This window comes from Rhipicephalus sanguineus, chromosome 9, assembly GCF_013339695.2.
Source record: "Rhipicephalus sanguineus isolate Rsan-2018 chromosome 9, BIME_Rsan_1.4, whole genome shotgun sequence".
NCBI lineage: Eukaryota > Metazoa > Arthropoda > Arachnida > Ixodida > Ixodidae > Rhipicephalus > Rhipicephalus sanguineus.
Window position 1 is genome coordinate 71,682,642 of NC_051184.2, and position 17,218 is coordinate 71,699,859.

At 45.6% G+C, this 17,218-nt stretch overlaps 1 protein-coding gene across 4 annotated transcripts in view; it reads left to right on the forward strand.

The window, feature by feature from the left end:
* Positions 1-17,218, forward strand: part of LOC119405307 (nuclear factor 1 X-type) — a 69,343-nt gene that overhangs the window by 21,323 nt on the left and 30,802 nt on the right. For 3 of the 4 annotated variants that reach the window (XM_037672131.2, XM_037672133.2, XM_037672130.2), the window contains exons 6-8: positions 4,455-4,511; positions 9,504-9,569; positions 16,253-16,333. In XM_037672131.2, the coding sequence (XP_037528059.1) occupies positions 4,455-4,511; positions 9,504-9,569; positions 16,253-16,333 (204 nt within the window). The remainder of the gene's footprint in view (positions 1-4,454; positions 4,512-9,503; positions 9,570-16,252; positions 16,334-17,218) is intronic. The other variant, XM_037672132.2, reaches the window with a different exon arrangement.

Below are 17,218 nucleotides of genomic sequence, written 5' to 3' on the forward strand. Positions count from 1 at the left end.
GCTCAGAAAGCCATTTGTTGGTGGTGCTGCATGTGGTTGGCACCATTCAGGCAACAACTGTCTGCAGCCCTGCCCTTTTGTTACCTGTGCACCTGGGGTAGCTGGCCTGTCTTGGAATGGCATGAAAGGGAGTGGGCAGTTGCACCGTCCAGCTACGTGTGCTCTTCCGAATGAGCTTAGTGTGTGAGATCAGGCTTATATATAAAAAAAAAAATGTAAGGATCTTTTAGACTCTCGCAAAGCCTTCCGTGGCAAAAATTCCGAATAGAAAACCAATAGCCTATTGGGTTATTGACACTTATTGGTCTATTGGTTCTATAGGTCTATTGGAACTGTATTTGGCTATTGGTTCCGTATCAGCCTATTGGTCTATTGGTTCTGTATAGGTCTATTGGTTCTATATCAGTCTCTTGAACCTATATTGGTGTATTGGTTCTCTATTAGCCAATTGGAATTATATTGGCCTATTGGTTCTGTATTTGCCTGCTGGCATTGTATTGGTTTTGTATTTGCCTACTTCTCAGCCCCATTAGAATTAGTCTTGCGCAAGTGTTTTATGGGTGTCTTGTCGTCATGCAGAAGGCCCACAATGTGGCAGCGCCCCTGCAATGATAATCACAGTGGATGAATGAGGCATATGTTCAAATATATTCTCATGATCAAAACAAGTGCTTCTTCTGGCCCTTCATGATGTCGGCGATCTTGCGGGCGACTATTTTGCCAAGGCAACTATGTCTTGTGTCAGTTTCTTCTGGATTGCCGCATCCGCACTCGAGGGAGTGCCTGAAAGATTCTGTAAATAAACAGAGCCATGAAATCAGAAAACAGTAACACATATTTAATTAAAGTTTACCTTTGAAGCAATGTATAGAAAGTAGGCGGCACAGTGAGAAATTATCTAGACCTTCATTCACTGCACATGTTCACAACGTTGCAGGAGCTGAACTATAGCAAAAAACTGAGTGAAATATTACGCACCCAACTGTGGCTTATTGCATGAAAGAAAACGGTATATCAGCAAAATTTTGCAGCAAAAAAGGAAGGCAAGGAAAGGGGCAAAATTTTAAAAAAAATTAAGCAGCGCCTTATCACGTTTACACGCTTGCGTCCTGTGTTCTTTGAGCTGTACCGAAGAATGAACTGCAAACTCGTCCTTAAATTACAGCAAACTCAATAATCACTTACTATCTGTGACGTGCTCTTTTTCATGATGGTGGTGTGACTATCATACCCAGAGCGTGCCACTAAATCTCAACTTAAAGAGGTCATAAACCACTTTTCCAAGTAATGATCTAATGACCTCAGTATCGGAGTTTACTGCCTCCCGAATCGATTGCCGCAAAACTTTCTCGAATCCGTCAAGAATGAGCGGAGTTACGGAGGTTTGGCGTGCGCTTTCAGCGCTTTCTCTCTTTTCTCGTGCCGACGAGCGCACTGGAAGCTGCACAGGGAGGGATGGAACGAGGGAAAGAAGTTACATCAGTGCGCGTCATGAAACACGATCGCTCTCCCGCTGTGATTCGCGTGTGCGAGTGCGGCTACCGTGTACTGAGGAGTGCGGCGCCGGCAAGTGGCGGCACCCCGTGGCAAGAAGCGCATCTGATCCGAACGCTCCTCTCGATTTACGTCGGCTATCAGCCAATAAGCATGCTATGTCTCTTGCGATGTAAGCAGGCAGATCCGCGACGTCAACATGCAGACGCCCCGCCCACCAACGAGAGTGAGAATTGGCCTCTGTTTGAAAAGAGGGCGCCTGAGGAAACGGCAAGTTCGCGCTCCGCACTTGTGGCCTTTACGCGGCTCGCACGACTGTAATATTTGGCAGAGCAGTTCATAGCCGTGTCGGCTTTCCGCAGGATGTTTTTTTCAACAAGCCCAAGGGGTGCTTCATGACCCCTTTAAAGATGGCATGAAATAAATTAAGCTAGGGTAGATTCACGATGAGGCAATCAGTAATATGTAAGACTCTAGTAAAGGCAGCCTACATTCCATATCGTTGCAAGCCCAACACAGCAGTCAGGCTGCAATGAGTTGGATATAACACACGTGCTGCATGTTACGTGCTTATGCAATTAAGCCAACAACATTAATAAATCGCACCAGTGTAGTACATATGCTATGCACATTTTGTATATTGAATTATCATCTGGCCTTCATGTGGTTCTTGTGATGTTATGTCGAACAAGTATGATAAGCTGATTGACGCGCACTACAACACACAAACCGCATCGACTAGAGCGTTTTACTATGAGGCAGTAAACGCGTTTTCGGCTCAACACGCACGTTGTACATACTTACAAAGGGTTTGCGAGACTCCAACTACACTCACGAGCAGGGCGCCTGTCCTTTACCTCTAATCTATGCTACGTTTTTTAGTGCATACTGACAAACGCAAAAACAAACTGCAATAATATATGTGCTCAATCATTCAACTTCTATTAGAGCGTGTGGAATTGCAATCGAGGTGTCGCTGGTCTCGCTGTCATCAAATACCGGAGACAAAGGACGAGGGACTTGTTTTCCCGATCTTTCGGTTTCGTCCCAAGTTTGAATACAAAAAGAAAGGCGATATCAAACCAATACTAAATAGGAGTAAATACCATGCACACCCAACTCACCAAACAATCGGAGCACATGGGCCTTGAAGTAATCTTGTTGCTCGTCTTGCCATTATTCTTGGTGCCACTTTGTAGAGTTGAAATCCAAGACATTTATGGCTCAGAAAGTCTCCATCTGGTGCACGCTGAACACAGTCTTCACGTTATCGTCGCGGAAGCACACTAAAGCAAACACCGTGTAAGCAGGCTTACGTGAAGCATCGAGATTACACAAAGCGCGCGCTAAGGCGACACACACAGAACGTTTTGGCTTAGCTTGGCCGCAGGCTGGGCTTGTCTTCGTATCGGCCGAGCGCGGATGGCGCGCCAAACGCACGGTCGGTCGCGTTTGCAGATCCACAATTCTTCCTCCTGTATCTTTACAGCACTACTTATATTGCTTATCATACATAGTTACCAACTTTACGTACTATCCAAAGCTTCTCTTTAAGCTTAGCATATGGCTTAGCCTGCTTAACCAAGGAACGTGTCAAAAAGAAAAAGTTCAAACATGCAGCGTTGCCACGCCGCGCACCGTCTCACTTTTTTTTTGTCACCTGGCTGGTTCTATGCTGGTTGTGATCTCATGGCGGTTTCTTTATTATTATTCAGCGGTGTCTGTGTTGTCGATTCCTTCGCAAGTTCTTTAGCGTGTTTTACTAATGCCCGTTTACCGCGCGGCAGGTACGGAGACACCGTACCGCCGTGGTCGACACACAGCCGCGCGAGTTGCTAACTGCGCACGCGGTGTCTCACGGTGCACGATTAAGCTCAATCGGGATCAGACTTATCAAAAGTGAATTGATCCCGTTTGCAGCTTGCGTATAATAGCCAATCATGATCAAGAAATTTGATCGGGATCGGGTCCGACGCGCTCAATCAATCATATAAGATGTTATAAACAGCTACAAATAGGCGGTAGCTGTTTGACCAATAAAACTCCTGTTGGCTTTATACATCTTCTGTTAGTACATTAAGAAACCAATAGAAGTACCTATTTCACCAATACAACTTCTATTGGCCCAATAAGTCACCACTAGGCAGCACCTTGCAGTGCACTTGCAGTTTCTTGCAGTGCACGTCAAGTTTGTTGAGTTGAGTTTCTTGCAGTGCATGTCAAGTGGATGTGTTCCTTCTAGCAACTTTATAGTACAAAGTCACCATCCTGTCCACAATCGTTAGCTCTGGTTCATGCCATTGTATTGACGTGAAAACACCTTAATTAGCGAGTACCCTTTCATTAAGCATGCAATAAAAAACTAAGTTGCTCTTTCTTTGAGAGATTTCGTTTCCGAGCTTACAGGGCCTCGAAATTCCTTAAAATTCCTCAAGTTGTTTCTTATAGAGCGACTTTAAAGGCTATGTAATGTGCACGGTGTTATGGAAACTGCTACTCCACCATAGTGCACCCCAAGTAAAACTGCACATATTTTTTTGCCGTTAATTCTTTTTCCGGGATCAATTGGTATCACCTGAATGAATAATAGGCACTGTCCATGTGCACGGGCTACACCTGCAGCATTTCATTCGTTGGAATTAAGCCAGTCTTGTGCCCAAATTTTCGCCGCTACGGCAATATAAGTAATGTGGTGTTTTTTTTCTATTCTGTGTTTTCTTAGAAAGCAGAAAGAGATAGTTTAGTAAAACCTGTCGCTTGGTGCATTGTTTCATGATACTATTGAAGGATATGAAATGCGCACAACTAGACAAGGACGAGGGGTCAGGACGAATTTGGGCCTGTGCTTGTTGACCACTCGTATATGTTTAGTTGTGCGCATTTTATATCCTTCAGTAGTAGAGAAAGAACATAATTCATGCTTGGGAATTTATTTCTGTGACCTCTTTTCTCTTGTGCAGAGGCTCTCAGTGGCTTACGGGATGCCGTCTGTGATGGGGAAAAAGAGGACGACGCAGGTGAGTAGTTGCTCTTCTTGCATTAATCAAGAAGCAAGCCTGGTAAAGGGCACCTAAACAACCTCTGAGAATATAAAGAACGAGCGCGTTATTCTCTCCTGGCACTTCCAGGCTTTTTGGCACAATTTGTGACACCAGCCGTCTGTTCACGTGACGTCACGAGAAAATAAGCTCTCGATTGATCCATATATGAGGGATATCCGCTGTAAATTGTCTCCTATCCCTGGTTTGTCATGCAGTCGCACGTTCATCCTGCCTCGTCTCGCGTGTCTATCGTGCGCGATCAATAGGTTTAACTTCGATTTGTTTGTTTTCGACTGCGCAAGCGGAGATATTGGCGTGTAGCCGAAAAGTGCGATATTCTGATAGGCTCAATTCTTAGTGCTGACATTTTCCACATGTTTTATGGAGAAATAAGTGGTAGGGAGGAGACAGCGCCCGTAGGAAGGGTAGTGAAGACGAAAAAGAAACCACTCTCTCGTCTTTGAACTCCAAGTGGTTTATGGGACCTTTAATGGGTCAGTGTACACATATGCACTGGGGGCACCAAGGCCCCTCATAGTTTGAAGGGGGCAAGGGCCCAAATTTTGTCTTGTAACTTCTGCTGATTTGTTAGCAGCAAGCAAATAATATTGAACTATGCGGACAAACAAAGCTGTCGAAGGACCATCACCAATAAATGTAAATATGCAAAGTGTAGTGGTATCTTCAGGGGTGAAGTCATGGGCTTGTACTCCCAGGTGATCACTAAATTGTTGCCTCTGATGTGTGTTGATTGGCTATACTCGGCGACAACTTTTCTTGGCACCACTGTGGAAGCTACAGAGCCAAAGTGCTTGCATGCGCGCGCGCCAAGAAATAGTACCAATATTTATTTTCTAATTCGAAAAGTTACCTAGCTCGAATAAATAAAGATTTCTTCATTATAAAAAGAGAACGAGTATGGGAAGCCATTCGTTAAAAAATGTTATTGTAAACTTCAAGTTTGTTTCTGTCTTTTTTATTTCTTGGACAGCACCACGTTTTCATCACGCCTGCACCACATTTTCCTCACGCCTGCTCTCTCAGATGTCTCAGAGTCTCAGTAAACATGGCGTCCGCGATGCCGCCTGAACCGTTGGCCTGAACCGTGTGCGGCCGCAAACTCGCCGTTTCGTTCTCCGAAGAAGCTGTACTCTGAATGTGACAGAAAGTGGCTATTAAACCAGACCGCGCAAGTTATCTGCAATGTCATCGCTGGAGTGAGGCGCCGCCAGCGTGACTTGTCTGCAAATGAAGCTCTGCGGGCCCCACTTGCCTCCCGAAAGCGCAAGAAATGGAATTTCTCGGGCCAAACTGAGAAGCGCACGACCGGCAAGACGCGGCTTCTGCGCTATTACACGTTTGCGTTGGCAGCATTGCAGCGCAAAGTGCACAGCTACTTCATGCGCACTGAAATACCTACGGCCGAGAAACTACGCTCTGTGAAGGTGTGTGACCAGCGAAGCTTGATAAAATAATCTGCGTCAGTCTCTTTTTAATTAAGCGTGAGCTCTCTTTAAATCTAAACCCAATTCAGCGGCATCATGGTACTTGCATTCCATATTTATTCGAATACAATGTGAGCTTTTCCTCCAAATTTTTGCTACTAAAGTTGCCCCTCGCGTTACAATCGAGCAAACGCCGTATTCAGGTTGCGGTGTGCGCTTGGTGGCGTTCATCATATTCCCATGTGTCTTATTTTGTTGTCTTCGGGCTTCACCCGCAAAGACTGTTTGAAATGTTCTGTGCAGACCGCGATGCGATGTTCCAGAAGCGCCATGATAGTTTTAGATGTTTCTGTTAACATTGCGCGCGGTACGCGAATAGTCGGAGATTACGTGGCCACCAGCGAGAACACTGGAACATTCGATAGAACATGTATAAAAGCCGACGCGCTTTACGACTTGTCTGAATTATTGACGGACGACGCTCTGACTGACTCGTTTCCTGCCCACAAGTTTGGCGAAATAAAGAGTTTCATCTTCGACACACCCACTGCGGCCTTCGTCAACGTAACAACCCTGTGACAATATACAGTACAGTAGGTAGATGCATCTACGCACTACGCACACTGATGTTCCCATTCTGCATGTAGACGTGGTGCTAAACGCTCTAGCGATGCGAGCAAGCGAAACCGAATCTGGAACTGAAATCGGCTGCAAGATGCCGAACTACTTGCGTAGTAACACAAATGTGCGGATGCCCCGCCTCCGTAGCCTTCGCTCCAATGCCAAGATAAGTTGTCGCCGAGTATAGTGAGTAAAACTGGAAACTTGGTGGGGCCACCTAGTATTTCCGGCAACGTCAGTTTCGCAGCACAACACTCCACAGTGCTCTTGACATGCCAGGTACAAAGGAACACTCCTTTTCACGGTTGGCTGATCGCAAAGTCTAGCATTTCAGCAATATACAGTAAAAGCTCGTTAATTCGGATTTCTAGGGACCGGAAAAAATGTCCGAATTAACCGAATGTCCGAATTATCGAATGGCCAAAATAAACACAATAAATGCACGAATTTTTTCAACATACCTTTACTTAACAAAGTAATCGCGGATGCTTGTCTGTTTTCGAGCAGAAATTCGCGCAGACACAATTTTTCTGAGCCCTTCAAGGTACTCAGCAGCTCGCATGATGTCTGCAGTACCGCAAAAGTTTCACCCGTCATCCACGTTTTTCGGTTGGCACGGTAATCCACGGGAAGATTGTTGATTGTTGACATGAAGACTGTGGAGATGAAAATGTACGTGCACTGTGAAGCCCTAAATTGTCGCAATTCAATCCATGAGTACTGTACAAGCAGCGACGTGCAACTGTCGGGCATATGGCAGCGCATTTGCCGCTTGCGCGACGGGGCTTGGGTGCGAGCTCCCACCAGGGTGCTACTCTTAAAGCAGCGTGGCTTTTGAACCTTTCCGATAACGAGAAGCGGCAAGCGCTCTGTTCCCGTCACGTTGGGGGATAAAAGTACGGTTACTCGTTCCTTGCTTCCTGCCGCCGATTGAAGGATCCCCTTTCATCACTTCTTGTCAGGAGAGCCCGTTATTCAGAGCACGCAAAATTTCTGCTTTGGTGGTGAAGTCCTTGGCCTCGTACTTGGGCCGCTTCGCCGGCGTTGCCATCGGCGGAGAGTGCGGTCGCATGAGAAGTCAGCACAAAAGCGCCAGCAACGATCAAGCTAAAGGAGCCGTACTGAATCGTTCCTCGAGATGCAGCACACCAACGGGAACAAAGCAACAAAACCCACACGCGAAAAAAAGGCGTTGAACCAGTCTCAATCCAAGCCAAGTCGATAATTGATGTCCATGGCGATGCTGCGTTTCAGCTTCACTTTTGTTCCGAATTGTTCTTTTTTCGTTTTCGAGCCTCGCCAGCGGCCCGAAAGTCGCCGAATTATCCGATTTGCGGTTAAATCTGTCCGAAATAACGAGCGCCCAGTCTCATAGCGTGATGCGTATATTTACAGGGACCAGATGACGTGTCCGAATTAACCGATTTTCCGAATTAACGAGAGTCGAATTAACGAGCTTTTACTGTAGATGGTAGCTTCTAATATTGTTCCTTGGTGGATGCGTGCAGCATTTCTTTGCGCTTAAGCTTTCAGCGAGCATTACCTTGTTGTGTTTTCAGTGATCGTTGTTTCGCGAGCGCACAATTTTTGTGGTTTGAACATTTCAGCAGCATGAACCATGCATTGTCCACGTGGTTTATTGAACATCGGCAAGATGTTGAGACTATGTCACTGCAGCAACACACTGCAGCTAAACTCTTGAGTACGCTACTTGAAACTCTAAACAAAAATACATTTCACACAAGCATGCATTCTTTGAAATTACACCGCACTTTAAACAGTTATACAAGAAGCGTTAAAAGCACTTTCAACACTCCTTATATATTAAGTGGACATAGCCAAGCCTAGCCACTGCGTAGAAGTAAGTACACGAAAATGTTGCAGTCGGGTTGCTCCACGCTCATATTTAAGAACTCCGCACTTTGCAGATCACGAAAAGCAGGGATTTACCAAGGCAGCATTAAATGTGTAAAAGTTTACTTATAGTTTATTTTTCATTCATGCATTCTCCTGGAATGTACATATTGAACTGGAAAGCTTTTTGCATTCTTGAAGCAGCATCGCAGTCTTCTTTCTGATAATGAAATCACAGGTATTACGCTTCACTACACAGCGGTTCTTCCCGCTATAAGTACGCTTCACCGCATAACTCAGCTGCATTGCGGTGAAGCTTGCAAAAGAAAATTTGTTGCTGTGGAGCACAAATGAAATCCTTGCTGCTCAAGCCTTTATCTGTATTTTCAAGGCATGCATTTTACACCTTTTGTTTATTACTTCACAGCCTGAACTGCCCGTCAATACGGTGCTGCTTCATCGACATGAATATTTAAATGACATACGTATGTTGCAAGCCAGCTAAGTGAAGTCCACTTGCAGGGACAAAGTGTTTCGTAGATCATAGGTGGGCGTGAACAGGAGTTCAATATACTACATGTATAGTACAGTGCTGTACTCTTGCATGGGATCTCCAAAAATATGCTTGAACTGTTCAGTACAGGTGGTAATTTTGTGTAGTTGTGTTTGATATATGAAGGTCTGAATGTGTTTGATTTGGTTTGAATGTTTCTGCAAAATAATGGAACATTTTCTAATACCTAGTTGAGTTCAAATACAAAAATTAAAGATATAGTATTTCACAGAATTTGGAATTTTCACATTCACGCACCTCCAATGATAACAGCCTTAGTTCAGTGCATAGCAGCATGACGAAAACTTAAGTGGTACAGTTCTGCTTCACTGACAGATGTTACCGTATGTACCAGTGAATAAATATTTTTTTAAAAATGCGAAATAAAACAACTACAAGACAGATTAGGGCACTGTTACTGCTAAAGTTATAACTACCGTACATTTACTGCATATACACATACGCAACGTATGGTTAAAATTACCGCATACGCAGGTGACGCAAGCAGCATTCTGGCTACCGGCGTATTCACATCGGCCGAGCTCTACCGGCTCTCCAAAGGTGAGCTTTGCACAATTCACCTGCTTATTCTGCAAGCACATTACTAGGCCTGTGCGAATATTCGAGCGCTTTGAATATCCAAACGACTATTATGGTATTGGAGTTCGGTTCAATGTGAATTTAAAGTTCCCGAAATTTCAGTGTATTCCAAATGAACGATTAGGTTTACTTTACCGCATGTAGCCTGCTTGAAATGCTGGTTTCGGTGCACCAAGAGGTTGCTATGCCGTGAAACCACTTGTTCAATGAAAATTCCCACTGCCTCGAAAACAGGCTTCATGGTTAGGTGTGCATACTACTCCCACCAGATTATTTTCTTTTTTTTGGTTTTTTGTTTATAAGCGTGTCATACAGGCTTAAATGGGCTAAGTATGACAAATTTTAAAATGTAACCTATTTTACCACTTATAATTTGTGCCCTCCTACAATTAAAATCCTGCTACTATTCAGATTCGCTTCAAACAAAAGAAAAAAATGATATTCGCACAAGCCTACACGTTGCACCTTACACCATTACACCTTCTTGCCTCGCGCACGACAAATGGTGCCCAAGTGGGTGTAGCAATAGGACTTTAGCACCTGGAAGCTTCAATCTCAGAAGATATTTGTATGTACCAACTATACATGTATACGTGGTGGTAGCAGATATGTGCATTATGCATCACTGGGAGGACATCTTTCCTGAGCAGCGTAGTACACATATTGGGCTTCTTGATCTGTACAGTCAACAAAGTGGGTGAGGCCTAGCCTAAATGTTATCCCGCTGCGCCATCTTCTCTCTTTTTTTTTGTTTCTTTCTTTGAACATGTTGGCTGTTGTCTCCAAATTCAAGCGCGTGCAGCACTCTATAGAAATGCTCGGGCAGCTCGGTGTGCTTGGGCTGCCTGTCAACACTGGGTACTGGGTGGTACAAGGGTGTTCAAAAGTTCCCAGTCTGCGCTGCCATGGGATAACATGGGATAGTGGCCTGGGAACTTTTGAACAGACCTGTACGTCATCATGAGCACGCAGTGAGCGCACTTGTTGCGGCGCACGGTAGCGCCTTGTGGAGGCTGCAGTACAATGGCTGTGGATTGAAACGCGACACCAAAACTTTGAGTACAACAACTGGTATGCGCAACTGCTTGGGATCAGCGAGCCGTGTCGCTACTAAAGTGGGCTCTCAGGTAATTTGTTCAGATGTAAGTGTGCGAGTCAGAATTATGCCAACATAACATGAAGACTGTGGAGATGAAAATGTACGTGCACTGTGAGGCCCTAAATTGTCGCAATTCAATCCATGAGTACTGTACAAGCAGCGATGTGCAACTGTCGGGCATATGGCAGCGCATTTGCCGCTTGCGCGACGGGGCTTGGGTGCGAGCTCCCACCAGGGTGCTACTCTTTGGCCAAGCTATATGTGAATACCATGGTTTCTCATGCAAAACCCACACGGATAAGTTCACGACATTTGGAGGTCAGATTTCGGGTTATACGTGTACTTCAGTCTGCAAAGTGGCCTCACGGCAGTGCAAGAAGTGTGGAAGTGACAGCAACAGCTTAAACTGACAGTTGGCAAGAACGGGGCAGTGACACTACAGAAACAGACCAAAAGCAAAGTTTTTGCAATCTTTGAGCATATTTATTGAGGTCATTTCTATCAAGGTGTAAGAATAATTGGCACGGTTGAAATGTGGGGTTAATGCACAGGGATCTTTTTAAAAATTTTCCACGGTTTCTAGTTGGTCAAGTGTTCAGGGGCAGGTTACACGCCAGAAAATACAGTATTCATGCTTTCACCGGGAGTTGCAAGCGACTTGATGCTACTTAACAGCAGCACTAGAAACTGTCTGTTCATATATAATTATCTTCAATCAAAGGTTCTGCTCGTCTAGCTTTGAATTGAACGCTATTTGGCACATCTAAGGCAATACAAACTCCAGCATTTCAGGCGTTTCTGAGAAATATGGAGGCAGGTGTTTGACGGTGGAAGTTGAAGCATGAAAAGTCAGCGAAACAAAAAGAAAGAAAACAAAAGACATGTTGGGCTCTCTGTTCCCTATGGAGTGCCAAGTACCCTGTAAGGTGAAGGTACACTACCTGAAGTTGAGAAACCCCAAAACGGTCTACAGTCGCCGACTGTTCATTCGGACTCGGCGGCAACCGCTGAAAAGTCCGAATAATCGGGAGTCTAAAAAAAATGATTCATTAGAAAAAGGCACCATTATTGGCCCAGTGGCCAGAAAAAATTGTCAGTGCACGTCTGTACACATGCACGCTTACCAAGGCGGCCTGTATTTCAGCCACTGTTTGGCCACTCCTGCAGGTTGGCAATAGCACTGTAACAGCCTACGTGAAATCCGCATTTGATGGCTGTGGTGTGGGAGGCGCGTCGTCATGGCAGTCACTGTCCACATGCGCTAGTTCAAGTAGCTGACGGATGACCTCATCACCCAACTAGGCAAAAACTCCCGAGCAACTTTGGATTGAGGTCGGCCGCCTTCCACCTGGCAAATAATCACCGTTATTTAACACGAAATTGTTTTATGCCGGGCTCCACCATGGCCCTACTGACGTCACGTATTTCCGTCACGGATATGACGTTGTGAAATAAAAAGACTAAGATTTGGCAAAGAAAGAAACCTGAAGAAAAAGTTCCGTCACCGGGAGTCGAACTTACGACCCCTCGCTCCACAGCGCGGGGCGCGAAACGATTCGGCCACAGACGGCACGTTCTTTGGCATGCTAATGGCGAGCTATTTATATACTAAAACGGCTGCTTGGGCGAGTTGGTTCATGATCAAGATAGATTTACCAGCGCAAAAAAGCAGCGCTATGTGTGTGTGTCCTTCCTAAATGTCCTGTCTTTTTTGCGCTGGTAAATCTATCTATTTATATACACCTCTTGCCGGTGGCAGTACTCGGAGATCGGTGGTACATCAGCGGGTTTTCGTTATCACTAGCGAGATGGCGCGAAGGGCTCAAAGAGCGCGCTTTAAAGGTCGTTGCCCCACGCGGACGAGCGCGCACCTCTACACGGTGTAGTCGCTCGTGCACGGGCTTATCTCGTGATCGCGGTGGTATGTAGGTCTTGTGCTCTCAGCGCAACTTTGCGTTGAGAGCACGAAGGTCACTTCGCTCACTGGAGCGGCCGCTTTTGCAAAAGGAGCGCGCTGCTCACAGAGAAATAATTTACAACTGTGACAGTTCGCGCTCATCCTGTGTATGTTCGTTCCGTATGCCCTTTTTGCTTGAGAGCGCGTTGCAAGTTTCGAGCTGCTTGCCGTTCTTCGCGTGACATTACAATTTGCTGCTGTAGCATTCATTGCTTTGCGCTTGGGGCGAAAGAATGCACAACAAACGCTCAACTGTGTCTGTGAAGACGCGATTCCTATATGACGGAGGGATCAGGCATGTTTTTTTTTGCCATTGTCAGGGCCTTGTATTTAACGCGTTTCTTTAGTTCCGACGGCGCACATGGAACGGGTGGCATCGGAGCCATTTCAGCAGGTCAGGCCTCGCACGCCAAGCAACAAACAATTAAGCGGGACGCAGATCAGGCCTAGCCACAGAAACATCTGAAAACGCGCAAACCCTCAAACGCCAAAGTGGAACGACGTTGGGCTAGTTGGTGTTGCAGTGCTATGTTGTCGTTCTCTCTTTGTCCAAGTTACGATCCGTGTCGTACTCATACGCGCTGTCTTTCACCTGAAAAGCCGCACCGAGCCAACAACGAGCTTGACTTGGCTTGGCCTGCTGTTTCGCCATGGTAGCCGTTCAGTGGTTACCTGACTGGCTAAAGCCAAAAGGCAACCGTTACGTGTAGCCAACAAACATAGCCTTCGAGATCGGCAATTGTAATCTCAGTGTAGATTTTGACACTGGCACAATCTCCAGCTATAGCCAGTGCAACATTTCAGTGCTGGCAACCTAGCAAAAATATTGCAAACATCGCTGACAGCTTGTCACTCGATCAGCCGGTCAGAGTCCGAAAAATCGAACGGCGCACTGTGGGGTGTCTGAATTTTCGGTCGCGAATTTACATTACTTCAATGGGACGAGTGGTGGTTCCACAAAGGTGTCCAAATAAACGAGCACGTCCGAATAAACGGTCGGCGACTGTTACTTGGGAAATGTGGCTACAGTGCAAATTTGGAAGTGACGCTGCATCGAACATAATTCACAATGGGAAATCGCGGCTTCCTGACACCAGATTCAAATACCAAAAGTGGTGTGCTTTGTATGTTATCATGTGTAACACTCCTGTGTGATACCCTTTCACAAGGGTCCTTAGGGGTGTCGTAAATAAATAAACAAACAAATAAACAAACAAACAAACAAGCAAACAAATGTGCTGCAACACACTTCATGTGTGATTCAGAGGCCATTACTCAAAAAACAAACAATGCGGGGAGTAAGTGAGTGTACCTTCAACATACTTTTCTGCATATTGCAGGTAACATATAAAATCTTTGTGCTTTGTGATGAGAATTTACCCAGATAAAAGTTGAGTCTTGTCAGCGCTAGAGCGTGTTTGCCAAGCTCCACTTCTTACATTCCAGGCAATGCAACAGTCAGGATGTTTGAAATGTGTCTGAATGAAGGTAACGGGCACGAAAATAATTCCAGTGGTGTTAGAGATAATATTGGCTCACAGCACAGCATTTTTAGTTTGTTAAACTGTAGACACACAAAAAAAGTATCGAATGTCTGCATTTGAACTAAAGAATAAAATACGTGTAGAAGACCACTTGTTTAGGTGCTACCCAGGGATGTCTCATCTAATGAAGACGACAAGAATCGCGAACGAGGCCTAGCGAAGAAAATGAAAGTTAGTAGTGCATGACAATGATATAGATACCATTTACAATGATACACGATGGTGATAATGAGAGCACTACGATGACGACACAACATCAACGATGATGACAGCAGTGATGGCATGATTATGGCATTGGCACAAGTACAGCACGGTAATGTAATAGCAAAAGCGTGAATGGAATGCCGACAGCGCAAAGCCAACCAAACTGTCACGTGACACGTCAACAATAGTGCGATGACAGGAATGACATTACTGTGTACTTCACAATAATTACGATGAAAGAACGATGATGAGGGCAATGACGAAACCTTAATCACATGACGACAATGATGACGATGATTCCTATGAAGCAATTTACATGTCGCAAACCCGAAATTAAAACCTTGGTGAAGGCTGTAGATAGATCTTTCTGGTGTCTTTAGCCGAGGAACCGCTAGCGATAAACGTAGTGAATGTAACACATGACGGATACGACCAAAGTGCGTTGAATAACCTTCAGCTATCAGTGTAAAAGCTGGATGGCACAAGAAGTGCAAGTCTATACTGGATTGAATCTGGAAATGGTTCCCAGGAGAGCACTGCTTCCATGGTGCTTTTTATGATCGACAGTTTGACAGTTCCTCCGTGAAGAACGTTCACTCGGAGTTGAAATAACTGCATGGACGATGCAGTGAATTCAGTGGGCCTTGTATCAGTGTCACATGTTCAAGGCACGTACGTACTTGAACGAGCCATTCAACAGAACAATAAGGGTATAAGAACCTTCACAAGCAGCTCACTGTAACAGATGCATCATGATATCAATAAAGCAAGTGGTAGTTTTTGAGTAATGTTGTACTGTCGATCTTTTTTTTCTGTTGTGTTATTTCAGTGTTTGCACTTATTACGTAGCCATTCAAGAACTAGCGGAGTTGATGTGATATGCGAACAGCTCCGGAAAATTGCAAACAGTGGCAAACTTACCAACAGCTTTTGATTACTGGATTGACGTGCCACAAGCCTTGGCTCTCAGTACAGTCAAGTTGATGTTGAAGATAAAATTAGAACAGAAGTATGATCGAGACGGAAAGACACAGTTAGATGTGTTTTGCTGTCTCATTAATTCCAGCACACTTTCGTTATGCATGGGCATCGACCCATCCGTTTTCACGGGCATATGAGTAACAGAAACATGTTAATTGGACTTCATCTCAGGGTCTGTTCGATACTCTCTGTTACAGCCATTGTCTGGATGTGGTCCGAGTGTCTTGTAATGCGCACTTGATCATTTATTACAGTTGGTATTGCGTGCAAACAAGTCGGAATTTGGGTGGGAGGGGGAGATGGATGCTTGATGAGATGAAAAATCGCTGAACAATTGTTGAGCAGGGGATGATACTGGAGCCGACATTTTTACAATTGAACTTGTCTTCATCAGGGCTGCAACTCCTGTTGTGATGCAGACAGGTGCACTTGTCGAAACGTTGGCTGCAGTGTTTCCCCCCCCCCTGCTCAACAATTGTTCAGCGATTTTTCGTCAGCCTGCACAGTAGCCTCATAAGAAATGCCTCTGTTTTAGTTTCAATTAGCGGCAGGTAGTTAAATTGTGATCGTGGGCCTTCGGTCATTGCAGTCACAGGTGTATGGGAGAGTTCTGTCAAGTGTCTCCTGAATCTGTGCGCTCGCGGTTCGCTTTTAAAACTGCAAAACAGCTGTTGATCTCGTGAGCCGGCATTGCTTGCATTATCCGTCAAGTGTGCTCCGCATTTCACTCGAAGTGCCTGTAAACGGCGAGCACCTCCAAGGCCAGTGATTGGCCGACCGAGGTGTGGACTGTCTTGCTGCTTCGCCATAGGCCGCGACCCGGGGGCAATGACGAATGGGTGCCCATTGTTCTTTGCAGCGCGGTGTCTCTCTGAAATGAAGGAAGATTTCCTGGAGCGACAAACAATGGCCTTTGTCTTTGACAGCTCCAGGAGCAGTGGTAAGGGAAGGCTTTCGATCGGACGAGACGTCCTCTCCTCTCTGTCTATCTCTTTCCCCCCCGTGTCTCAGTGCGCGGACACCCCCTTGCCTCCCCATCTTCTCCCTCCTTCAGCCACAATACCTTCGCATGGATATATGGCACCTCTCATCAATGCCCGAGGGTCGCAGTACTTTCTTTTTCTCTTCCTTCCACCTGCCAGCCTCTTTTGATTTCATTTTGTTCCGTTACTTGCGGTTGGCGGGATGGGCGGACGGCCACTCAGAGTTGGCCGTCGTCTGCTACTGGAAGACAGACGTCTGGTGCGGCACTTATTGCAACCCGATTGGCCGGTGTGTTGTAATTTTTTTCTTGTGAGGCCTGCTCTTGCGGTGAAGAGGTGTTGAGCACGGTTTGTAGCCTGTTTGTTTATTATTGTTTTCCTTTTTTTTTTCTGTGGCAGTGATTGTGTGGTGCTCTGATGTTCGGACATGCATGGTCTGTCTGTGTGGTGTTCGGAGCATCGAAACTCGGTTGGTGAGACTTTCCGGTGGTGTCTATAGGCATGCTTCTCCACCGTACATGAAGGTTCGCCTCTGCAAGAATTCGCCGTAAAAATGGCTGACGGGCCTTCTGGCAAACTGTTGCATCACCCTTCCACGTGGGGCCCGAAGATGCTTACATTCGTTCTAACACGATTCTCAGAACAGGATTCCAGTTAACGCAGCACACAACTGGAAATGTCTGAAACAGACGTCGGAAAAGGCTTACCAGCCACCCATGAACTGCTACTAGAGCAGTGTCTCAAATATGAAGCACTTGATACACAGTCATAACAGCCAGCTTCAATGACGTACAAACAACACAAGGTAGTAAGCACTGCTCTATACCTATCAACCATATCAA